Source organism: Heptranchias perlo, unplaced genomic scaffold, assembly GCF_035084215.1.
Source record: "Heptranchias perlo isolate sHepPer1 unplaced genomic scaffold, sHepPer1.hap1 HAP1_SCAFFOLD_580, whole genome shotgun sequence".
In the NCBI taxonomy this organism is placed as follows: domain Eukaryota; kingdom Metazoa; phylum Chordata; class Chondrichthyes; order Hexanchiformes; family Hexanchidae; genus Heptranchias; species Heptranchias perlo.
In genome coordinates, this window is record NW_027139602.1 from 41,170 (window position 1) to 66,454 (window position 25,285).

General features: G+C 56.2%; 1 protein-coding gene across 1 annotated transcript in view; it reads right to left on the bottom strand.

Moving 5' to 3' along the window:
* The window catches only part of LOC137316292 (multiple epidermal growth factor-like domains protein 6), a 49,533-nt gene that overhangs the window by 14,780 nt on the left and 9,468 nt on the right, over nt 1-25,285 (bottom strand). Inside the window, exons 6-15 of the mRNA XM_067980361.1 lie at nt 24,707-24,901; nt 23,460-23,639; nt 21,088-21,246; nt 20,178-20,330; nt 12,513-12,662; nt 9,460-9,612; nt 7,489-7,641; nt 4,025-4,180; nt 2,155-2,307; nt 838-999 (exon numbers count right to left, since the gene is read on the bottom strand). Of these exons, the coding sequence (XP_067836462.1) occupies nt 838-999; nt 2,155-2,307; nt 4,025-4,180; nt 7,489-7,641; nt 9,460-9,612; nt 12,513-12,662; nt 20,178-20,330; nt 21,088-21,246; nt 23,460-23,639; nt 24,707-24,901 (1,614 nt within the window). The remainder of the gene's footprint in view (nt 1-837; nt 1,000-2,154; nt 2,308-4,024; nt 4,181-7,488; nt 7,642-9,459; nt 9,613-12,512; nt 12,663-20,177; nt 20,331-21,087; nt 21,247-23,459; nt 23,640-24,706; nt 24,902-25,285) is intronic.

Here is a 25,285-nt window from a genome sequence, read left to right on the forward strand (position 1 = left end):
TCTCCCCCCCACAGCCCGTGTACACTCTCCCCCCACAGCCCGTGTACACTCTCCCCCCACAGCCCGTGTACACTCTCCCCCCACAGCCCGTGTACACTCTCCCCCCACAGCCCGTGTACACTCTCCCCCCACAGCCCGTGTCCACTCTCCCCCCCACAGCCCGTGTACACTCTCCCCCCACAGCCCGTGTACACTCTCCCCCCACAGCCCGTGTACACTCTCCCCCCACAGCCCGTGTCCACTCTCCCCCCACAGCCCGTGTCCACTCTCCCCCCACAGCCCGTGTACACTCTCCCCCCACAGCCCGTGTCCACTCTCCCCCCCACAGCCCGTGTACACTCTCCCCCCACAGCCCGTGTACACTCTCCCCCCACAGCCCGTGTACACTCTCCCCCCCACAGCCCGTGTACACTCTCCCCCCCACAGCCCGTGTCCACTCTCCCCCCACAGCCCGTGTCCACTCTCCCCCCACAGCCCGTGTACACTCTCCCCCCCACAGCCCGTGTCCACTCTCCCCCCACAGCCCGTGTACACTCTCCCCCCACAGCCCGTGTACACTCTCCCCCCACAGCCCGTGTCCACTCTCCCCCCACAGCCCGTGTCCACTCTCCCCCCACAGCCCGTGTACACTCTCCCCCCCACAGCCCGTGTCCACTCTCCCCCCACAGCCCGTGTACACTCTCCCCCCACAGCCCGTGTCCACTCTCCCCCCACAGCCCGTGTACACTCTCCCCCTACAGCCCGTGTACACTCTCCCCCCACAGCCCGTGTCCACTCTCCCCCCACAGCCCGTGTCCACTCTCCCCTCTCATGGACTCTCCCCTCTTTGGTTCTCACTTGATGTGGAGAATGGGAAGACACAATGCTTCCCACAGTCTCCAACTTGGCAGCATTGCTTCCACTCTCCACATTCCTCATCACTCCCACAGCTCTCAATCTCCCCCTTCTCACAGAGATGTTGCACAGAGAATGGTTCCGGGCATTTCTTCTCTCGCTTTCCTGCAAAAGAAAAACCAAGAGAGTGGGATTTTCCAAATGGGGACCAGAGCAGATCATCAGGGACTGGCTGAGGACCAAGGGGACGGGGTCTGGACACCAAGGTCTGAGTCTCAGGTGAAGCCTGGAGTGAACGGGACAGAGGGGAAAACGGGCAGGGATCATCATCATCATCGACCCAAGGTCACCGCTCACTGTGTCATCCGTACCGACACCGCGTAAAGAGGGGTCTCCGAGACCCTCACTGCCTCGGGGACAGTGATCTCAGGCCATCAAAGTGGAGAGAAAGTCTCCCCTTCTCCCTCACTCTGACCCACCGACAGGAAGGATCGACTCAGGGACAGGAGGAGGCCACTCAGACCCTCGAGTCTGGTACACAGGGACAGGAGGAGGGCATTCAGACCCTCGAGTCTGGTACACAGGGACAGGAGGAGGCCATTCAGACCCTCGAGTCTGGTACACAGGGACAGGAGGAGGCCATTCAGACCCTCGAGTCTGGTACACAGGGACAGGAGGAGGCCACTCAGCCCCTCGAGCCTGTTCTGCCGTTCAATTCGAGCGGTTCCAGTGGTCTGATCTGTATCTTAACCCCATCGACCCACCTTGGTTCCATCTCCCTCAACACCCTTTGCCGAACAAAAATCGATCAATCTCAGTTTTGATAATTTCAATTGACCCCCAGTCTCCACAGTGTTTCTGGGGGGGAGAGAGTTCCAGATTCCCACTCCCCTCTGTGTGAGGAAACGCTCCCCGACATCACCCCCTGAACGGCCGAGCTCTGATTTTAAGGTTCTGCCCCCTTGTTCTGGACTCCCCCCCACCAGAGGAAATAGTTTCTCTCGATCGAACCGATCGAGTCCTTCAATCATCTCAAACCCCTCGATTAGATCACCCCTCAATCCTCCACACTCGAGCGGGGGGATACAAGCCCAGTCTGTCCAACCTGTCCTCATCATTAAACCCTTTCAACCCCCCCCTGGGGACCATCTGGAGAATCTGCCTTGCACCCTCTCCGAGGCCATTCTCTCCTTCCTGATGAGCTGGGCCCAGAACTGAACGCAGTGTCTCCAGATGGTGGGCGGGGAGCCCGAGTTGAATCGAACTGTAACGACTCCCCGCGAGGGAGTTACTGATCCACGAAGGGATTGTCCTTCTCACTGTGTCTGGAGCCCTGATGAATACATCGTTTCCCACATCCAGCATCGCAGCAACTCAGCCATAAGTCACAGTCATCGTCACCCTCGCATTCCTTGCCGTAGTTTACGTTGCACATGGGGCCCAGACGGCTCGGAGCAGGGCAGCTGCTGTTCACTGGAACACAAGAACAAGCAGATTGGGTTTAATGTCCAGAAGATTCAGGTCATTCCATCCTGGACCGTGTCTGTGGGGTGGGTGGGTTAGATAGAGAGTGAAGATCACTCTACACCGTCCCGTCAATCACTCCCAGGGTCAGGTACAGGGTTAGATACAGAGTAAAGCTCCCTCTACACTGTCCCATCAAACACTCCCAGGGTCAGGTACAGGGTTAGATACAGAGTAAAGCTCCCTCTACACTGTCCCATCAAACACTCCCAGGGCAGGGACAGGGTTAGATACAGAGTAAAGCTCCCTCTACACTGTCCCGTCAATCACTCCCAGGGCAGGTACAGGGTTAGATACAGAGTAAAGCTCCCTCTACACTGTCCCATCAAACACTCCCAGGGTCAGGTACAGGGTTAGATACAGAGTAAAGCTCCCTCTACACTGTCCCGTCAATCACTCCCAGGGCAGGTACAGGGTAAGATACAGAGTAAAGCTCCCTCTACACTGTCCCATCAAACACTCCCAGGGTCAGGTACAGGGTTAGATACAGAGTAAAGCTCCCTCTACACTGTCCCATCAAACACTCCCAGGGCAGGGACAGGGTTAGATACAGAGTAAAGCTCCCTCGACACTGTCCCATCAAACACTCCCAGGGTCAGGTACAGGGTTAGATACAGAGTAAAGCTCCCTCTACACTGTCCCGTCAAACACTCCCAGGGTCAGGTACAGGGTAAGATACAGAGTAAAGCTCCCTCTACACTGTCCCATCAAACACTCCCAGGGTCAGGTACAGGGTTAGATACAGAGTAAAGCTCCCTCTACACTGTCCCATCAAACACTCCCAGGGCAGGTACAGGGTTAGATACAGAGTAAAGCTCCCTCTACACTGTCCCATCAAACACTCCCAGGGCAGGTACAGGGTTAGATACAGAGTAAAGCTCCCTCTACACTGTCCCATCAAACACTCCCAGGGGCAGGAACAGGGTTAGATACAGCGTAAAGCTCCCTCTACACTGTCCCATCAAACACTCCCAGGGCAGGGACAGGGTTAGATACAGAGTAAAGCTCCCTCTACACTGTCCCATCAAACACTCCCAGGGCAGGTACAGGGTTAGATACAGAGTAAAGCTCCCTCTACACTGTCCCATCAAACACTCCCAGGGTCAGGTACAGGGTTAGATACAGAGTAAAGCTCCCTCTACACTGTCCCGTCAAACACTCCCAGGGTCAGGTACAGGGTTAGATACAGAGTAAAGCTCCCTCCACACTGTCCCATCAAACACTGCCAGGGTCAGGGATAGCACAAATTAGCTCCCTCTCTGGCACTCCTCACCCCCCCCAAACTGTGGGGACTCCTCAACCCCAAAACTGTGGGGACTCCTCACCCACCCCCCCAAACTGTGGGGACTCCTCATCCCCCAAACTGTGGGGACTCCTCACCCCCCCAAACTGTGGGGACTCCTCACCCCCCAAACTGTGGGGACTCCTCACCCCCCCCAAACTGTGGGGACTCCTCACCCCCCCAAACTGTGGGGACTCCTCACCACCCCCAAACTGTGGGGACTCCTCACCTCCCCCAAACTGTGGGGACTCCTCACCCCCCAAACTGTGGGGACTCCTCACCCCCCAAACTGTGGGGACTCCTCACCCCCCCAAACTGTGGGGACTCCTCACCCCCCCAAACTGTGGGGACTCCTCACCCCCCCAAACTGTGGGGACTCCTCACCTCCTTTTAAGAATTTGAAGACACATCTCTTGCCACAGCCAGCGTCGCAGCAAGTCTGCCAACTGTCACAGTCACCGTCTCTCTCACACTCGTCGCCCAGCTTCATGTGACACACGTTGGCTGGTGAGCTGGAGGACGGGCACTTCTCACCGTTTGCTTGTGGAGGGAGACAGAAAGGGTTCATTAAAGCACACGGGATCCTGGGCTTTATAAACACAGGCACAGAGTACAAGGCGCACGAAACCCTTTCAAAATCACCCGTCGGGGCTCAGCTGGAGGACTGGCTCCAATTCTGGGAACCACACTTTGGGAAGGATGTCAAGGCCGTGGAGAGGGGGCAGAGGAGATTTACTGGAATGGTACCAGGGATGAGGGACTTCAGTGATGGACTGGAGATGCTGGGATTGTTCTCCTGAGAGGAGAGAAGGTGAACAGGAGATTTCAGAGAGGTGTTCAAAATAATGAGGGGTTTTGAGAGAGCAGACAGGGGGAAACTGTTTCTACAGGCAGGAGGGTCAGTAACCAGAGGACTCAGACCCCCACAGACAGGGTCCTGGGCCCCTCGTCCTGTCAGACCCAGACTCCCACAGACAGGGTCCTGGGCCCCTCGTCCTGTCAGACCCAGACTCCCACAGACAGGGTCCTGGGCCCCTCGTCCTGTCAGACTCAGACTCCCACAGACAGGGTCCTGGGCCCCTCGTCCTGTCAGACCCAGACTCCCACAGACAGGGTCCTGGGCCCCTCGTCCTGTCAGACCCAGACTCCCACAGACAGGGTCCTGGGCCCCTCGTCCTGTCAGACTCAGACTCCCACAGACAGGGTCCTGGGCCCCTCGTCCTGTCAGACTCAGACTCCCACAGACAGGGTCCTGGGCCCCTCGTCCTGTCAGACTCAGACTCCCACAGACAGGGTCCTGGGCCCCTCGTCCTGTCAGACTCAGACTCCCACAGACAGGGTCCTGGGCCCCTCGTCCTGTCAGACCCAGACTCCCACAGACAGGGTCCTGGGCCCCTCGTCCTGTCAGACTCAGACTCCCACAGACAGGGTCCTGGGCCCCTCGTCCTGTCAGACTCCGACTCCCACAGACAGGGTCCTGGGCCCCTCGTCCTGTCAGACCCAGACTCCCACAGACAGGGTCCTGGGCCCCTCGTCCTGTCAGACTCAGACTCCCACAGACAGGGTCCTGGGCCCCTCGTCCTGTCAGACTCAGACTCCCACAGACAGGGTCCTGGGCCCCTCGTCCTGTCAGACTCAGACTCCCACAGACAGGGTCCTGGGCCCCTCGTCCTGTCAGACCCAGACTCCCACAGACAGGGTCCTGGGCCCCTCGTCCTGTCAGACTCAGACTCCCACAGACAGGGTCCTGGGCCCCTCGTCCTGTCAGACTCAGACCCCCACAGACAGGGTCCTCGGCCCCTCGTCCTGTCAGACCCAGACTCCCACAGACAGGGTCCTGGGCCCCTCGTCCTGTCAGACTCAGACTCCCACAGACAGGGTCCTGGGCCCCTCGTCCTGTCAGACTCCGACTCCCACAGACAGGGTCCTGGGCCCCTCGTCCTGTCAGACCCAGACTCCCACAGACAGGGTCCTGGGCCCCTCGTCCTGTCAGACTCAGACTCCCACAGACAGGGTCCTGGGCCCCTCGTCCTGTCAGACTCAGACTCCCACAGACAGGGTCCTGGGCCCCTCGTCCTGTCAGACTCAGACTCCCACAGACAGGGTCCTGGGCCCCTCGTCCTGTCAGACCCAGACTCCCACAGACAGGGTCCTGGGCCCCTCGTCCTGTCAGACTCAGACTCCCACAGACAGGGTCCTGGGCCCCTCGTCCTGTCAGACTCAGACCCCCACAGACAGGGTCCTCGGCCCCTCGTCCTGTCAGACCCAGACTCCCACAGACAGGGTCCTGGGCCCCTCGTCCTGTCAGACCCAGACTCCCACAGACAGGGTCCTGGGCCCCTCGTCCTGTCAGACTCAGACCCCCACAGACAGGGTCCTGGGCCCCTCGTCCTGTCAGACTCAGACCCCCACAGACAGGGTCCTGGGCCCCTCGTCCTGTCAGACTCAGACTCCCACAGACAGGGTCCTGGGCCCCTCGTCCTGTCAGACTCAGACTCCCACAGGCAGGGTCCTGGGCCCCTCATCCTGTCAGACTCAGACTCCCACAGACAGGGTCCTGGGCCCCACGTCCTGTCAGACTCAGACTCCCACAGACAGGGTCCTGGGCCCCTCGTCCTGTCAGACTCAGACTCCCACAGACAGGGTCCTGGGCCCCTCGTCCTGTCAGACTCAGACCCCCACAGACAGGGTCCTGGGCCCCTCGTCCTGTCAGACTCAGACTCCCACAGACAGGGTCCTGGGCCCCTCGTCCTGTCAGACTCAGACCCCCACAGACAGGGTCCTGGGCCCCTCGTCCTGTCAGACTCAGACCCCCACAGACAGGGTCCTGGGCCCCTCGTCCTGTCAGACTCAGACCCCCACAGACAGGGTCCTGGGCCCCTCGTCCTGTCAGACTCAGACTCCCACAGACAGGGTCCTGGGCCCCTCGTCCTGTCAGACTCAGACCCCCACAGACAGGGTCCTGGGCCCCTCGTCCTGTCAGACTCAGACCCCCACAGACAGGGTCCTGGGCCCCTCGTCCTGTCAGACCCAGACTCCCACAGACAGGGTCCTGGGCCCCTCGTCCTGTCAGACTCAGACCCCCACAGATAGGGTCCTGGGCCCCTCGTCCTGTCAGACTCAGACCCCCACAGACAGGGTCCTGGGCCCCTCGTCCTGTCAGACTCAGACTCCCACAGACAGGGTCCTGGGCCCCTCGTCCTGTCAGACCCAGACTCCCACAGACAGGGTCCTGGGCCCCTCGTCCTGTCAGACTCAGACCCCCACAGATAGGGTCCTGGGCCCCTCGTCCTGTCAGACTCAGACTCCCACAGACAGGGTCCTGGGCCCCTCGTCCTGTCAGACCCAGACTCCCACAGACAGGGTCCTGGGCCCCTCGTCCTGTCAGACTCAGACTCCCACAGACAGGGTCCTGGGCCCCTCGTCCTGTCAGACTCAGACTCCCACAGACTGGGTCCTGGGCCCCTCGTCCTGTCAGACTCAGACTCCCACAGACAGGGTCCTGGGCCCCTCGTCCTGTCAGACTCAGACCCCCACAGACAGGGTCCTGGGCCCCTCGTCCTGTCAGACTCAGACTCCCACAGACAGGGTCCTGGGCCCCTCGTCCTGTCAGACCCAGACTCCCACAGACAGGGTCCTGGGCCCCTCGTCCTGTCAGACTCAGACCCCCACACACAGGGTCCTGGGCCCCTCGTCCTGTCAGACTCAGACTCCCACAGACAGGGTCCTGGGCCCCTCGTCCTGTCAGGTGGAGCCTGCCCCGTGGTTTCCTGCTGCTGTCTGCCGTTGAGGGTGTCCCAGTCCAGTGAACGGTTGCTCGGTCCTGACGCTGGAAGCTTGAGTCTCACTGTGCTTGAAGGAGGAAACACATCTCTTTCCACAGCCCACATCGCAGCACTGCTTCCATTTACTGCAGTCCTCGTCCCTCCAACAAGGCTCACTCGAGTTCCTCGCACACATCCTCTTGGCTCTGAAGGAGTCGGGGCACTCGTCATCATCGTCTGAAAGGGGAACAGGTTGGAGTTTAGAGGAGGGAGGGTCACACACAGGATTGGAGGGGCTCTGTCGGAGGGTCAGTACTGAGGGAGGGCCGCACTGTCGGAGGGTCAGTACTGAGGGAGCGCCGCACTGTCGGAGGGTCAGTACTGAGGGAGCGCCGCACTGTCGGAGGGTCGGTACTGAGGGAGCGCCGCACTGTCGGAGGGTCGGTACTGAGGGAGCGCCGCACTGTCGGAGGGTCAGTACTGAGGGAGCGCCGCACTGTCGGAGGGTCAGTACTGAGGGAGGGCCGCACTGTCGGAGGGTCGGTACTGAGGGAGCGCCGCACTGTCGGAGGGTCGGTACTGAGGGAGCGCCGCACTGTCGGAGGGTCGGTACTGAGGGAGCGCCGCACTGTCGGAGGGTCAGTACTGAGGGAGTGCTGGAATGTCGGAGGGTCAGTACTGAGGGAGTGCTGGAATGTCGGAGGGTCAGTACTGAGGGAGTGCTGGAATGTCGGAGGGTCCTGTCGGAAACGCCGCAGACAATTTGCGCACAGCAAGATCCCACAAACAGCAATGGGAATAAATGACCAGATAATTAACGGCTCTCTGGGACGTTTCCTGTTTTGGGACAGACCCTCGATCTGCTCTCTGGGACGTTTCCTGTTTTGGGACAGACCCTCGATCTGCTCTCTGGGACGTTTCCTGTTTTGGGACAGACCCTCGATCTGCTCTCTGGGACGTTTCCTGTTTTGGGACAGACCCTCGATCTGCTCTCTGGGACGTTTCCTGTTTTGGGACAGACCCTCGATCTGCTCTCTGGGACGTTTCTTGTTTTGGGACAGACCCTCGATCTGCTCTCTGGGACGTTTCTTGTTTTGGGACAGACCCTCGATCTGCTCTCTGGGACGTTTCCTGTTTTGGGACAGACCCTCGATCTGCTCTCCGGGACGTTTCCTGTTTTGGGACAGACCCTCGATCTGCTCTCTGGGACGTTTCCTGTTTTGGGACAGACCCTCGATCTGCTCTCTGGGACGTTTCCTGTTTTGGGACAGACCCTCGATCTGCTCTCTGGGACGTTTCCTGTTATGGGACAGACCCTCGATCTGCTCTCTGGGACGTTTCCTGTTTTGGGACAGACCCTCGATCTGCTCTCTGGGACGTTTCTTGTTTTGGGACAGACCCTCGATCTGCTCTCTGGGACGTTTCCTGTTTTGGGACAGACCCTCGATCTGCTCTCTGGGACGTTTCCTGTTTTGGGACAGACCCTCGATCTGCTCTCTGGGACGTTTCCTGTTTTGGGACAGACCCTCGATCTGCTCTCTGGGACGTTTCTTGTTTTGGGACAGACCCTCGATCTGCTCTCTGGGACGTTTCCTGTTTTGGGACAGACCCTCGATCTGCTCTCTGGGATGTTTCCTGTTTTGGGACAGACCCTCGATCTGCTCTCTGGGACGTTTCCTGTTTTGGGACAGACCCTCGATCTGCTCTCTGGGACGTTTCCTGTTTTGGGACAGACCCTCGATCTGCTCTCTGGGACGTTTCCTGTTTCGGGACAAACCCTCGATCTGCTCTCTGGGACGTTTCCTGTTTTGGGACAGACCCTCGATCTGCTCTCTGGGACGTTTCCTGTTTTGGGATAGACCCTCGATCTGCTCTCTGGGACGTTTCCTGTTTTGGGACAGACCCTCGATCTGCTCTCTGGGACGTTTCCTGTTTTGGGACAGACCCTCGATCTGCTCTCTGGGACGTTTCTTGTTTTGGGATAGACCAATGGTGCCCTCCCCCCTCCCCTGCCCACCCTCGCCCGTTGCCCAATCCCACGGATCCGTTCCTTACCGTTGTTCCAGATGCTGGGGATGCAGATGTTTCCACAACTCGCCTTGCAGCAGCTCTGCCAGATGTCGCAGTCTTTGTCCTCCCGACACTGGTCGCCCAGCTTCAGGTCGCACATCGGAGCCAAGCGGTGGGGGGCCGGGCAGCTGTCGTCCTCTGCAACAGAAAAATCAGGGGCTCAGTCGGGAGCCCAGAGACATCGAGATCCTCAGTCGGCTGACGGAGAGGATGTCCCACTGGACCCCCGAAACAGGGAGGCCCCATCAGGAACTCTTTAATTGTGGAGGCTCTGTCAGGACCCCTGTAATCGGGGATTGGAGACGAGGCAGGACCCCTGTAATCGGGGATTGGAGACGAGGCAGGACCCCGGTAATCGAGGATTGGAGACGAGACAGGTCCCCTGTAATCGTGGATCAGAGACAAGACAGGACCCCTGTTATTGGGGATTGGAGACGAGGCAGGACCCCTGTTATTGGGGATTGGAGACGAGGCAGGACCCCTGTAATTGGGGATTGGAGACGAGGCAGGACCCCTGTAATCGGGGATTGGAGACGAGACAGGACCCCTGTAATCGGGGATTGGAGACGAGACAGGACCCCTGTAATCGGGGATTGGAGACGAGACAGGACCACTGCAATCGGGGATTGGAGACGAGACAGGACCACTGCAATCGGGGATTGGAGACGAGGCAGGACCCCTGTAATCGGGGATTGGAGACGAGACAGGATCCCTGTAATCGGGGATTAGAGACGAGGCAGGACCCCTGTAATCGGGGATTGGAGACGAGGCAGGACCCCTGTTATTGGGGATTGGAGACGAGACAGGACCCCTGTAATCGGGGATTGGAGACGAGGCAGGACCCCTGCAATCGGGGATTGGAGACGAGACAGGACCCCTGTAATCGGGGATCAGAGACAAGACAGGACCACTGTAATCGGGGATTGGAGACGAGACAGGACCCCTGTAATCGGGGATTGGAGACGAGGCAGGACCCCTGTAATCGGGGATTGGAGACGAGACAGGACCCCTGTAATCGGGGATCAGAGACGAGACAGGACACCTGTAATCGGGGATTGGAGACGAGACAGGACCCCTGTAATCGGGGATTGGAGACGGGACAGGACCCCTGTAATCGGGGATCAGAGACAAGGCAGAACCCCTGTAATCGGGGATCAGAGACGGGACAGGACCCCTGTAATCGGGGATTGGAGACGAGGCAGGACCCCTGTAATCGGGGATTGGAGACGAGACAGGACCCCTGTAATCGGGGATTGGAGATGGGACAGGACCCCTGTAATCGGGGATTGGTGACGAGACAGGACCCCTGTAATCGGGGATCAGAGACAAGGCAGAACCCCTGTAATCGGGGATCAGAGACGGGACAGGACCCCTGTAATCGGGGATTGGAGACGAGGCAGGACCCCTGTAATCGGGGATTGGAGACGAGACAGGACCCCTGTAATCGGGGATTGGAGATGGGACAGGAGCCCTGTAATCGGGGATTGGAGACGAGACAGGACCACTCTAATCGGGGATCAGAGACGAGGCAGGACCCCTGTAATCGGGGATCAGAGACAATACAGGACCCCTGTAATCGGGGATCAGAGACGAGGCAGGACCCCTGTAATCGGGGATCAGAGACAAGACAGGACCCCTGTAATCGGGGATTGGAGACAAGACAGGACCCCTGTAATCGGGGATCAGAGACAAGACAGGACCCCTGTAATCGAGGATTGGAGACGAGACAGGACCCCTGTAATCGGGGATTGGAGACGAGACAGGACCCCTGTAATCGGGGATCAGAGACGAGACAGGACCCCTGGAATCGGGGATCAGAGATGAGACAGGACCCCTGTAATCGGGGATCAGAGACAAGACAGGACCCCTGTAATCGGGGATCAGAGACAAGACAGGACCCCTGTAATCGGGGATTGGAGACGAGACAGGACCACTGTAATCGGGGATCAGAGACAAGACAGGACCCCTGTAATCGGGGATCAGAGACGAGGCAGGACCCCTGTAATCGGGGATCAGAGACGGGACAGGACCCCTGTAATCGGGGATTGGTGACGAGACAGGACCACTGTAATCGGGGATTGGAGACGAGACAGGACCCCTGTAATTGGGGATTGGAGACGAGGCAGGACCCCTGTAATCGGGGATCAGAGACGAGACAGGACACCTGTAAAAGGGGATTGGAGACGAGACAGGACCCCTGTAATCGGGGATTGGAGACGAGACAGGACCCCTGTAATCGGGGATCAGAGACGAGTCAGGACCCCTGTAATCGGGGATCAGAGACGAGGCAGGACCCCTGTAATTGGGGATCAGAGACAAGACAGGACCCCTGTAATCGGGGATCAGAGACGAGGCAGGACCCCTGTAATCGGGGATTGGAGACAAGACAGGACCCCTGTAATCGGGGATCAGAGACGAGACAGGACCCCTGTAATTGGGGATTGGAGACTAGGCAGGACCCCTGTAATCGGGGATCAGAGACAAGACAGGACCCCTGTAATCGGGGATCAGAGACATCACAGGACCCCTGTAATCGGGGATCAGAGACAAGACAGGACCCCTGGAATTGGGGATTGGAGACGAGACAGGACCCCTGTAATTGGGGATTGGAGACGAGACAGGACCCCTGTAATCGGGGATCAGAGACGAGGCAGGACCCCTGTAATCGGGGATCAGAGACAAGACAGGACCCCTGTAATCGGGGATTGGAGACGAGACAGGACCCCTGTAATCGGGGATTGGAGACGAGGCAGGACCCCTGTAATCGGGGATTGGAGACGAGGCAGGACCCCTGTAATCGGGGATTGGAGACGAGACAGGACCCCTGTAATCGGGGATTGGAGACGAGGCAGGACCCCTGTAATCGGGGATTGGAGACGAGGCAGGACCCCTGTAATCGGGGATTGGAGACGAGGCAGGACCCCTGTAATCGGGGATTGGAGACGAGGCAGGAGGCCACAGACTCAGTCCCCAGCCTGTGCTGATCCCACACCGACAGGAGATGGAGTCTGATATCCAGAGCCCTTTCACCCACTCACTGGCCATGAAGAATCGAGGAACACACCGCTTCCCACAGCCTGAATCACAGCACGAAGACCAGAAGAGGCAGTCCGAGTCACTCTCACACGGATCTCCCAGCTTTATCTGGCAGAAGACATCGAGTCGGGTCGAAGCAGGACACTGGGTAGCTGGAAGACACAAGGTAATGGTGAGAGAGACAGAGAGACACGGACAGAGTCCATTACACTCTCCATCAAACACTCCCAGGGTCAGGTACAGGGTTAGATACAGAGTAAAGCTCCCTCTACACTGTCCCATCAAACACTCCCAGGGTCAGGTACAGGGTGAGATACAGAGTAAAGCTCCCTCCACACTGTCCCATCAAACACTCCCAGGGCAGGTCCAGGGTAAGATACAGAGTAAAGCTCCCTCTACACTGTCCCGTCAAACACTCCCAGGGTCAGGTACAGGGTTAGATACAGAGTAAAGCTACCTCCACACTGTCCCATCAAACACTCCCAAGGCAGATACAGGGTGAGATACAGAGTAAAGCTCCCTCTACACTGTCCCATCAAACACTCCCAGGGTCAGGTACAGGGTTAGATACAGAGCAAAGCTCCCTCTACACCGTCCCATCAAACACTCCCAGGGCAGGTACAGGGTTAGACACAGAGTAAAGTGCCCTCTACACTGTCCCATCAAACACTCCCAGGGCAGGTACAGGGTTAGATACAGAGCAAAGCTCCATCTGCACTGTCCCGTCAAACACTCCCAGGGCAGGTACAGGGTTAGATACAGAGTAAAGCTCCCTCTACACTGTCCCGTCAAACGCTCCAAGGGCAGGTACAGGGTTAGATACAGAGTAAAGCTCCCTCCACACTGTCCCATCAAACACTCCCAGGGCAGGTACAGGGTTAGATACAGAGTAAAGCTCCCTCTACACTGTCCGATCAAACACTCCCAGGGCAGGTACAGCACGGGTTAGATACAGAGTAAAGCTCCCTCTACACTGTCCCATCAAAAAACTCCCAGGGCAGGTACAGCACGGGTTAGATACAGAGTAAAGCTCCCTCTACACTGTCCCATCAAACACTCCCAGGGTCAGGTACAGGGTTAGATACAGAGCAAAGCTCCCTCTACACCATCCCATCAAACACTCCCAGGGCAGGTACAGGGTTAGATACAGAGTAAAGCTCCCTCTACACTGTCCCATCAAACACTCCCAGGGCAGGTACAGGGTTAGATACAGAGTAAAGCTCCCTCTACACTGTCCCATCGAAAAATCCCAAGGCAGGTACAGGGTCAGATACAGAGTAAAGCTCCCTCCACACTGTCCCATCAAACACTCCCAGGGCAGGGACAGGGTTAGATACAGAGTAAAGCTCCCTCTACACTGTCCGATCAAACACTCCCAGGGCAGGTACAGCACGGGTTAGATACAGAGTAAAGCTCCCTCTACACTGTCCCATCAAAAAACTCCCAGGGTCAGGTACAGGGTTAGATACAGAGTAAAGCTCCCTCTACACTGTCCCATCAAACACTCCCAGGGCAGGTACAGGGTAAGATACAGAGTAAAGCTCCCTCTACACTGTCCCGTCAAACACGCCCAGGGCAGGTACAGGGTAAGATACAGAGTAAAGCTCCCTCTACACTGTCCCATCAAACACTCCCAGGGCAGGTACAGGGTAAGATACAGAGTAAAGCTCCCTCTACACTGTCCCATCAAACACTCCTAGGGCAGGTACAGGGTTAGATACAGAGTAAAGCTCCCACTACACTGTCCCATCAAACACTCCCAGGGCAGGTACAGGGTTAGATACAGAGTAAAGCTCCCTCTACACTGTCCCATCAAACACTCCCAGGGCAGGTACAGGGTTAGATACAGAGTAAAGCTCCCTCTACACTGTCCCATCAAACACTCCCAGGGCAGGTACAGCACGGGTAAGATACAGAGTAAAGCTCCCTCTACACTGTCCCATCAAAAAACTCCCAGGGCAGGTACAGCACGGGTTAGATACAGAGTAAAGCTCCCTCCGCACTGTCCCATCAAACACTCCCAGGGCAGGTACAGGGTAAGATACAGAGGAAAGCTCCCTCTACACTGTCCCATCAAACACTCCCAGGGTCAGGTCCAGGGTTAGATCCAGAGTAAAGCTCCCTCTACACTGTCCTATCAAACACTCCCAGGGCAGGTACAGGGTAAGATACAGAGTAAAGCTCCCTCCACACTGTCCCATCAAACACTCCCAAGGCAGGTACAGGGTTAGATACAGAGTAAAGCTCCCTCTACACTGTCCCATCAAACACTCCCAGGGTCAGGTACAGGGTTAGATACAGAGCAAAGCTCCCTCTACACTGTCCCGTCAAACACTCCCAGGGCAGGTGCAGGGTTAGATACAGAGTAAAGCTCCCTCTACACCATCCCATCAAACACTCCCAGGGCAGGTACAGGGTTAGATACAGAGTAAAGCTCCCTCTACACTGTCCCATCAAACACTCCCAGGGCAGGTACAGGGTTAGATACAGAGTAAAGCTCCCTCTACACTGTCCCATCAAACACTCCCAAGGCAGGTACAGGGTCAGATACAGAGTAAAGCTCCCTCGACACTGTCCCATCAAACACTCCCAGGGCAGGTACAGGGTTAGATACAGAGTAAAGCTCCCTCTACACTGTCCCATCAAACACTCCCAGGGCAGGTACAGGGTTAGATACAGAGTAAAGCTCCCTCTACACTGTCCATCAAACACTCCCAGGGGCAGGTACAGGGTTAGACACAGAGTAAAGCTCCCTCTACACTGTCCCATCAAACACTCCCAGGGTCAGGTACAGGGTTAGATACAGAGTAAAGCTCACTCTACACTGTCCCATCAAACACTCCCAGGGCAGGTACAGGGTTAGATACAGAGTAAAGCTCACTCTACACTGTCCCATCAAACACTCCCAGAGCAGGTACAGTGTTAGATACAGAGTAAAGCTCCCTCGACACTGTCCCATCAAACACTCCCAGGGTCAGGTGCACGGTTAGATACAGAGTAAAGCTCCCTCTACACTGTCCCATCAAACACTCCCAGGGCAGGTCCAGGGTTAGATACAGAGTAAAGCTCCCTCCACACTGTCCCATCAAACACTCCCAGGGCAGGTACAGGGTTAGATACAGAGTAAAGCTCACTCTGCACTGTCCCATCAAACACTCCCAGAGCAGGTACAGGTTTAGATACAGAGTAAAGCTCCCTCTACACTGTCCCATCAAACACTCCCAGGGTCAGGTACAGGGTTAGATACAGAGTAAAGCTCCCTCTACACTGTCCATCAATCACTCCCAGGGTCAGGGACAGGGTTAGATACAGAGTAAAGCTCCCTCTGCACTGTCCATCAAACACTCCCAGGGTCAGGGACAGGGTTAGATACAGATTAAAGCTCCCTCTACACTGTCCCATCAAACACTCCCAGGGCAGGTACAGGGTTAGATACAGAGTAAAGCTCCCTCTACACTGTCCCATCAAACACTCCCAGGGCAGGTACAGTGTTAGATACAGAGTAAAGCTCCCTCTGCACTGTCCCATCAAACACTCCCAGGGTCAGGTACAGGGTTAGATACAGAGTAAAGCTCCCTCTACACTGTCCCATCAAACACTCCCAGGGTCAGGTACAGGGTTAGATACAGAGTAAAGCTCCCTCTACACTGTCCCATCAAACACTCCCAGGGCAGGTCCAGGGTGAGATACAGAGTAAAGCTCACTCCACACTGTCCCATCAAACACTCCCAGGGTCAGGTACAGGGTTAGATACAGAGTAAAGCTCCCTCTGCACTGTCCCATCAAACACTCCCAGGGTCAGGTACAGGGTTAGATACAGAGTAAAGCTCCTTCTACACTGTCCATCAAACACTCCCAGGGCCAGGGACAGGGTTAGATACAGAGTAAAGCTCCCTCTGCACTGTCCCATCAAACACTCCCAGGGCCAGGTACAGGGTTAGATACAGAGTAAAGCTCCTTCTACACTGTCCATCAAACACTCCCAGGGCCAGGGACAGGGTTAGATACAGAGTAAAGCTCCCTCTACACTGTCCCATCAAACACTCCCAGGGCAGGTACAGGGTTAGATACAGAGTAAAGCTCCCTCTACACTGTCCCATCAAACACTCCCAGAGTGAGGTACAGGGTGAAATACAGAGTAAAGCTCCCTCTACACTGTCCATCAAACACTCCCAGGGTCAGGGACAGGGTTAGATACAGAGTAAAGCTCCCTCTACACTGTCCATCAATCACTCCCAGGGTCAGGGACAGGGTTAGATACAGAGTAAAGCTCCCTCTGCACTGTCCATCAAACACTCGCAGGGCAGGTACAGGGTTAGATACAGATTAAAGCTCCCTCTACACTGTCCCATCAAACACTCCCAGGGCAGGTACAGGGTTAGATACAGAGTAAAGCTCCCTCTACACTGTCCCATCAAACACTCCCAGGGCAGGTACAGGGTTAGATACAGAGTAAAGCTCCCTCGACACTGTCCAATCAAACACTCCCAGGGTCAGGTACAGGGTTAGATACAGAGTAAAGCTCCCTCTACACTGTCCCATCAAACACTCCCAGGGCAGGGACAGGGTTAGATACAGAGTAAAGCTCCCTCTACACTGTCCCATCAAACACTCCCAGGGCAGGTACAGGGTTAGATCCAGAGCAAAGCTCCCTCGACACTGTCCCATCAAACACTCCCAGGGTCAGGTGCACGGTTAGATACAGAGTAAAGCTCCCTCGACACTGTCCCATCAAACACTCCCAGGGCAGTTCCAGGGTGAGATACAGAGTAAAGCTCACTCCACACTGTCCCATCAAACACTCCCAGGGTCAGGTACAGGGTTAGATACAGAGTAAAGCTCCCTCTACACTGTCCCATCAAACACTCCCAGGGCAGGTACAGGGTTAGATACAGAGTAAAGCTCCCTCTACACTGTCCCATCAAACACTCCCAGGGCAGGTACAGGGTGAGATACAGAGTAAAGCTCACTCTACACTGTCCCATCAAACACTCCCAGGGCAGGTACAGGGTTAGATACAGAGTAAAGCTCCCTCTACACTGTCCATCAAACACTCCCAGGGCCAGGTACAGGGTTAGATACAGATTAAAGCTCCCTCTACACTGTCCCATCAAACACTCCCAGGGCAGGTACAGGGTTAGATACAGAGTAAAGCTCCCTCTACACTGTCCCATCAAACACTCCCAGGGCAGGTACAGGGTTAGATACAGAGTAAAGCTCCCTCTACACTGTCCCATCAAACACTCCCAGGGGCAGGTACAGGGTTAGATACAGAGTAAAGCTCCCTCTACACTGTCCCATCAAACACTCCCAGGGTCAGGTACAGGGTTAGATACAGAGTAAAGCTCCCTCTGTCCCATCAAACACTCCCAGGGCAGGTACAGGGTTAGATACAGAGTAAAGCTCCCTCTACACTGTCCCATCAAACACTCCCAGGGTCAGGTACAGGGTTAGATACAGAGTAAAGCTCCCTCTACACTGTCCCATCAAACACTCCCAGGGCAGGTACAGGGTGAGATACAGAGTAAAGCTCCCTCTGCACTGTCCCACCAAACACTCCCAGGGCAGGTACAGGGTTAGATACAGAGTAAAGCTCCCTCTACACTGTCCCATCAAACACTCCCAGGGCAGGTGCAGGGTTAGATACAGAGTAAATCTCCCTCTACACTGTCCCATCAAACACTCCCAGGGCAGGTACAGGGTGAGATACAGAGTAAAGCTCCCTCTACACTGTCCCATCAAACACTCCCAGGGCAGGTACAGGGTTAGATACAGAGTAAAGCTCCCTCTGCACTGTCCCATCAAACACTCCCAGGGTCAGGTACAGGGTTAGATGCAGAGTAAAGCTCCCTCTACACTGTCCCATCAAACACTCCCAGGGCAGGTACAGGGTTAGATACAGAGTAAAGCTCCCTCTACACTGTCCCATCAAACACTCCCAGGGTCAGGTACAGGGTTAGATACAGAGTAAAGCTCCCTCTACACTGTCCCATCAAACACTCCCAGGGCAGGTACAGGGTTAGATACAGAGTAAAGCTCCCTCTACACTGTCCCATCAAACACTCCCAGGGCAGGTACAGGGTTAGATACAGAGTAAAGCTCCCTCTACACTGTCCCATCAAACACTCCCAGGGCAGGTACAGGGTTAGATACAGAGTAAAGCTCCCTCCACACTGTCCCATCAAACACTCCCAGGGTCAGGTCCAGGGTTAGATACAGAGTAAAGCTCCCTCTACACTGTCCCATCAAACACTCCCAGGACAGGTACAGGGTTAGATACAGAGTAAAGCTCCCTCTACACCGTCCCATCAAACACTCCCAGGGTCAGGTACAGGGTTAGATACAGAGTAAAGCTCCCTCTACACTGTCCCATCAAACACTCCCAGGGCAGGGACAGGGTTAGATACAGAGTAAAGCTCCCTCTACACTGTCCCATCAAACACTCCCAGGGCAGGTACAGGGTTAGATACAGAGTAAAGCTCCCTCCACACTGTCCCATCAAACACTCCCAGGGTCAGGTCCAGGGTTAGATACAGAGTAAAGCTCCCTCTACACTGTCCCATCAAACACTCCCAGGGCAGGTACAGGGTTAGATACAGAGTAAAGCTCCCTCCACACTGTCCCATCAAACACTCCCAGGGTCAGGTACAGGGTTAGATACAGAGTAAAGCTCCCTCTACACTGTCCGGTCAAACACTCCCAGGGCAGGTACAGGGTTAGATACAGAGTAAAGCTCCCTCTACACTGTCCCGTCAAACACTCCCAGGGCAGGTACAGGGTTAGATACAGAGTAAAGCTCCCTCTACACTGTCCCGTCAAACACTCCCAGGGCAGGTACAGGGTTAGATACAGAGTAAAGCTCCCTCTACACTGTCCCGTCAAACACTCTCAGGGCAGGTACAGGGTGAGATACAGAGTAAAGCTCCCTCTACACTGTCCATCAAACACTCCCAGGGCCAGGTACAGGGTTAGATACAGAGTAAAGCTCCCTCTACACTGTCCCATCAAACACTCCCAGGGTCAGGTACAGGGTTAGATACAGAGTAAAGCTCCCTCTACACTGTCCCGTCAAACACTCCCAGGGCCAGGTACAGGGTTAGATACAGAGTAAAGCTCCTTCTACACTGTCCATCAAACACGCCCAGGGCAGGTACAAGTTTAGATACAGAGTAAAGCTCCCTCTACACTGTCCCATCAAACACTCCCAGGGCAGGTACAGGGTTAGATACAGAGTAAAGCTCCCTCTACACTGTCCCATCAAACACTCCCAGGTCAGGTACAGGGTTAGATACAGAGTAAAGCTCCCTCTACACTGTCCCATCAAACACTCCCAGGGCAGGTACAGGGTTAGATACAGAGTAAAGCTCCCTCTACACTGTCCCATCAAACACTCCCAGGGCAGGTACAGGGTCAGATACAGAGTAAAGCTCCCTCTACACTGTCCCATCAAACACTCCCAGGGTCAGGTACAGGGTTAGATCCAGAGTAAAGCTCCCTCTACACTGTCCCATCAAACACTCCCAGGGTCAGGTACAGGGTTAGATCCAGAGTAAAGGTCTCTCTGCTGTCGGACATTAAGTATTTGCCCCCCTGTGTCCTGCTCCATCGTGCTCTCTCTGAATGGGTCACGTCCTGTCCAGGTGTTTCCTGGTTGAGGGGTTTCTTACGTCTGCTGAGGAACTTGGGCACACATCTGTTTCCACAGCTGGTATCGCAACATGTCTGCCACCCCTCACAGCTGCTGTCGTTCGTGCACTGGGTGTTGAAACTCATCGTACAGACATTGGTGAGTCTCGAAGATTCTGGGCAGCCTTCACCACCTGTAAAAAGGAGAGATTCATTCTAGGTCCCTCACCGATTGATCCCAAAATCCCCACTCCTGATGGAACTGAGGCTAAACAGGAGCATCAGTCTCCAACCCAGACCCCCATCAGAGGGAGAGGAGTCTCCTCACCCAGACCCCCATCAGAGAGAGAGAGGAGTCTCCTCACCCAGACCCCCATCAGAGAGAGAGGAGTCTCCTCACACAGACCCCCATCAGAGGGAGAGTGGAGTCTCCTCACCCAGACCCCCATTAGAGGGAGAGGAGTCTCCTCACACAGACCCCCATCAGAGAGAGAGAGGAGTCTCCTCACCCAGACCCCCATCAGAGAGAGAGAGGAGTCTCCTCACCCAGACCCCCATCAGAGGGAGAGGAGTCTCCTCACCCAGACCCCCATCAGAGAGAGAGAGGAGTCTCCTCACCCAGACCCCCATCAGAGAGAGAGAGGAGTCTCCTCACCCAGACCCCCATCAGAGAGAGAGAGGAATCTCCTCACCCAGACCCCCATCAGAGAGAGAGAGGAGTCTGCTCACCCAGACCCCCATCAGAGAGAGGACTCCTTCATGCCCTCTGTCTGGGGCTGAATTTGACCCCAGGTCCCAAAGGGTCAATGGTCAGTGTCCGAACAGACTGTGAGAGACCGGTCTGTTTGTTGCCTCTAATCTGGAACTCACTGCCCCCCCTCCTCCCCTCACCCCCCGGTCCTTCTCCGCCCTCATCATCGGGCGATGGGGAAGGTCTGATGGGGAACTCACTCTTGCCCCTGAAGGAATGGACACATCTCCTCCCGCAGGGTGTGTTGCAGCAGGTCTGCCAGGCATAGCAATCATCGTCATCCTCACACAGCTCCCCGTACTTCAGCTCACACATCAAGGCCAAGCGACTGGGAGCAGGGCACTCACCAGCCTTCAGATCTGGAAAAGAAGAGGCAGAGTTTGGGAATAGGTGAGATCGAGGCCTCAGCACAGCTCACCGGGAATACTGGACCCACCTCTGGGATACTGAGAGCAGAGGATTACCAGTGTCAGACCACCCGACAGACCAGAGACCCATCAGTCTCAGACCCCCCGACAGACCAGAGACCCATCAGTCTCAGACCGCCCGACAGACCAGAGACCCATCAGTCTCAGACCCCTCTACAGACCAGAGACCCATCAGTCTCAGACCCCTCTACAGACCAGAGACCCATCAGTCTCAGACCCCCCGACAGACCAGAGACCCATCAGTCTCAGACCCCTCTACAGACCAGAGACCCATCATTCTCAGACCCCCCGACAGACCAGAGACCCATCAGTCTCAGACCCCCCGACAGACCAGAGACCCATCAGTCTCAGACCCCCCGACAGACCAGAGACCCATCAGTCTCAGACCCCTCTACAGACCAGAGACCCATCAGTCTCAGACCCCTCTACAGACCAGAGACCCATCAGTCTCAGACCCCCCGACAGACCAGAGACCCATCAGTCTCAGACCCCTCTACAGACCAGAGACCCATCATTCTCAGACCCCCCGACAGACCAGAGACCCATCAGTCTCAGACCCCCCGACAGACCAGAGACCCATCAGTCTCAGACCCCCCGACAGACCAGAGACCCATCAGTCTCAGACCCCCCGACAGACCAGAGACCCATCAGTCTCAGACCCCTCTACAGACCAGAGACCCATCAGTCTCAGACCCCTCTACAGACCAGAGACCCATCAGTCTCAGACCCCTCTACAGGCCAGAGACCCATCAGTCTCAGACCCCTCTACAGACCAGAGACCCATCAGTCTCAGACCCCCCGACAGACCAGAGACCCATCAGTCTCAGACCCCCCGACAGACCAGAGACCCATCAGTCTCAGACCCCTCTACAGACCAGAGACCCATCAGTCTCAGAACCCCCGACAGACCAGAGACCCATCAGTCTCAGACCCCCCGACAGACCAGAGACCCATCAGTCTCAGACCCCTCTACAGACCAGAGACCCATCAGTCTCAGACCCCTCTACAGACCAGAGACCCATCAGTCTCAGACCCCTCTAAGACCAGAGACCCATCAGTCTCAGACCCCTCTACAGACCAGAGACCCATCAGTCTCAGACCCCTCTACAGACCAGAGACCCATCAGTCTCAGACCCCCCAACAGACCAGAGACCCATCAGTCTCAGACCCCCCGACAGACCAGAGACCCATCAGTCTCAGACCCCTCTACAGACCAGAGACCCATCAGTCTCAGACCCCTCTACAGACCAGAGACCCATCAGTCTTAGACCCCTCTACAGACCAGAGACCCATCAGTCTCAGACCCCTCTACAGACCAGAGACCCATCAGTCTCAGACCCCCCGACAGACCAGAGACCCATCAGTCTCAGACCCCCCGACAGACCAGAGACCCATCAGTCTCAGACCCCTCTACAGACCAGAGACCCATCAGTCTCAGACCCCTCTACAGACCAGAGACCCATCAGTCTCAGACCCCCCGACAGACCAGAGACCCATCAGTCTCAGACCCCTCTACAGACCAGAGACCCATCAGTCTCAGACCCCTCTACAGACCAGAGACCCATCAGTCTCAGACCCCCCGACAGACCAGAGACCCATCAGTCTCAGACCCCTCTACAGACCAGAGACCCATCAGTCTCAGACCCCTCTACAGACCAGAGACCCATCAGTCTCAGACCCCCCGACAGACCAGAGACCCATCAGTCTCAGACCCCCCGACAGACCAGAGACCCATCAGTCTCAGACCCCCCGATAGACCAGAGACCCATCAGTCTCAGACCCCTCTACAGACCAGAGACCCATCAGTCTCAGACCCCCCGACAGACCAGAGACCCATCAGTCTCAGACCCCTCTACAGACCAGAGACCCATCAGTCTCAGACCCCCCGACAGACCAGAGACCCATCAGTCTCAGACCCCCCGATAGACCAGAGACCCATCAGTCTCAGACCCCTCTACAGACCAGAGACCCATCAGTCTCAGACCCCCCGACAGACCAGAGACCCATCAGTCTCAGACCCCTCTACAGACCAGAGACCCATCAGTCTCAGACCCCTCTACAGACCAGAGATCTCTCATTCCCAGGTGTATCTTTGTTGAGACACAGTTGGTAATTTTCGGGGCAGACTGTCTGTGTGCTTTTACCCGAGACTGCCGCACTCTGTCCTTGCCCCAGGAAGGAATGGACGCATCTGTATCCACATGGTGTCTTGCAGCATTGCTTCCAGTCCCCACAATCCTCCTCCCCCTCGCACGGCTCTCTGTGGTTCATCTGACACACTCGCTCCAGTCTGGAGGCTTCCGGGCAATTCTGGACAGTCCTCTCTGAGAAAAGAAGGGTTTGAGTTAGGGGTGGTTACATGAGGGAGAGAATTAAGGCTTCGGAGAGAGTGCGGGAGAGAGAGGGGGAGAGGGAGAGAGGGGGGAACAGAGAGAGGGAGAGAGGGAGTGAGAGAGGGAAAGAGGGAGAGAGAGAGGGAGAGGGAGAGAGGGAGAGAGAGACAGAGTGGGAGAGACAGAGACAGAGAGACAGAGACAGACAGACAGACAGAAAGAGACAGAAAGAGAGAGACAGAGATGGAGTGAGAGAGAGAGAGAGTGAGAATGAGAGAGAGAGAGAGGGGGTGTGAGAGAGAGAGAGGGGAGAGACAGAGATGGAGAGAGAAAAAGGGAGGAAGGGAGACAGAGAGGGTGTGTGTGAGAGAGAGAGATAGAGAGAGGGAGGGACAGAGAAAGACAGAGAGAGGGGAGGGAGGGGGAGAGAGAGATGGAGAGAGAGAGGGAGGGGGAGTGAGAGAGAAAGAGAGGGAGAGAGAGGGACAGAGAGAGGGGAGGGAGTGGGCGAGAGAGATGGAGAGACAGAGAGGGGGAGTGAGAGAGAGAGAGAGAGAGAGATGGAGAGAGAGAGAGAGAGGAGAGAGAGAGAGAGCGAGACAGAGATGGAGAGAGAGAGAGAGAGGAGAGAGAGAGAGAGCGAGACATAGATGGAGAGTGAGAGAGAGAGAGAGAGAGAGAGGAGAGAGAGAGAGAGAGCGAGACAGAGATGGAGAGAGAGAGAGAGAGACAGGAGAGAGAGAGAGAGCGAGACAGAGATGGAGAGAGTGAGAGAGAGAGAGAGAGACAGGAGAGAGAGAGAGAGCGAGACAGAGATGGAGAGAGTGAGAGAGAGAGAGAGAGAGAGAGAGACCCCTCACAAAGAGGGTCTCTTCAAACCTGCAACACCCACGACCATTAAACAACCAGAAGGACGGACACACTGCCAAACACAGCCTGCTCCAGCCTGAAACCGAGGGGGAGTGGGGTCACAGGGTCAGACACTGACCTTTCACCCTCTGGGACCTGGGGTCAAACACAGACCCAGACAGAGGGGGATGAGGGGGTGCTGTACAGACCTGTCGACGATTTCCCGTCTTTGTTCCACGAGCTGCCTCCATTGAAGTTCCCGAAGGACAGGACACATCGTTTGTTACAGACGGTGTCGCAGCAAGTCTGGGATCCACTGCAGTCTCTGTCCGTCTCACACAGCTTTCCGAAGGTCGAGTTACAGACACGGGAGAGCAGGGCCGGGTGAGGGCAGTTCCCATCGTCTACAGGACACAGAGAGAGAGAGAGAGGGTACAACACGGGTTAGATACAGAGTAAAGCTCCCTCTACACTGTCCCGTCAAACACTCCCAGGGCAGGTACAGGGTTAGATACAGAGTAAAGCTCCCTCTACACTGTCCCATCAAACACTCCCAGGGCAGGTACAGGGTTAGATACAGAGTAAAGCTCCCTCTGCACTGTCCCATCAAACACTCCCAGGGCAGGTACAGGGTTAGATACAGAGTAAAGCTCCCTCTGCACTGTCCCGTCAAACACTCCCAGGGCAGGTACAGGGTTAGATACAGAGTAAAGCTCCCTCTACACTGTCCCATCAAACACTCCCAGGGCAGGTACAGGGTTAGATACAGAGTAAAGCTCCCTCTACAC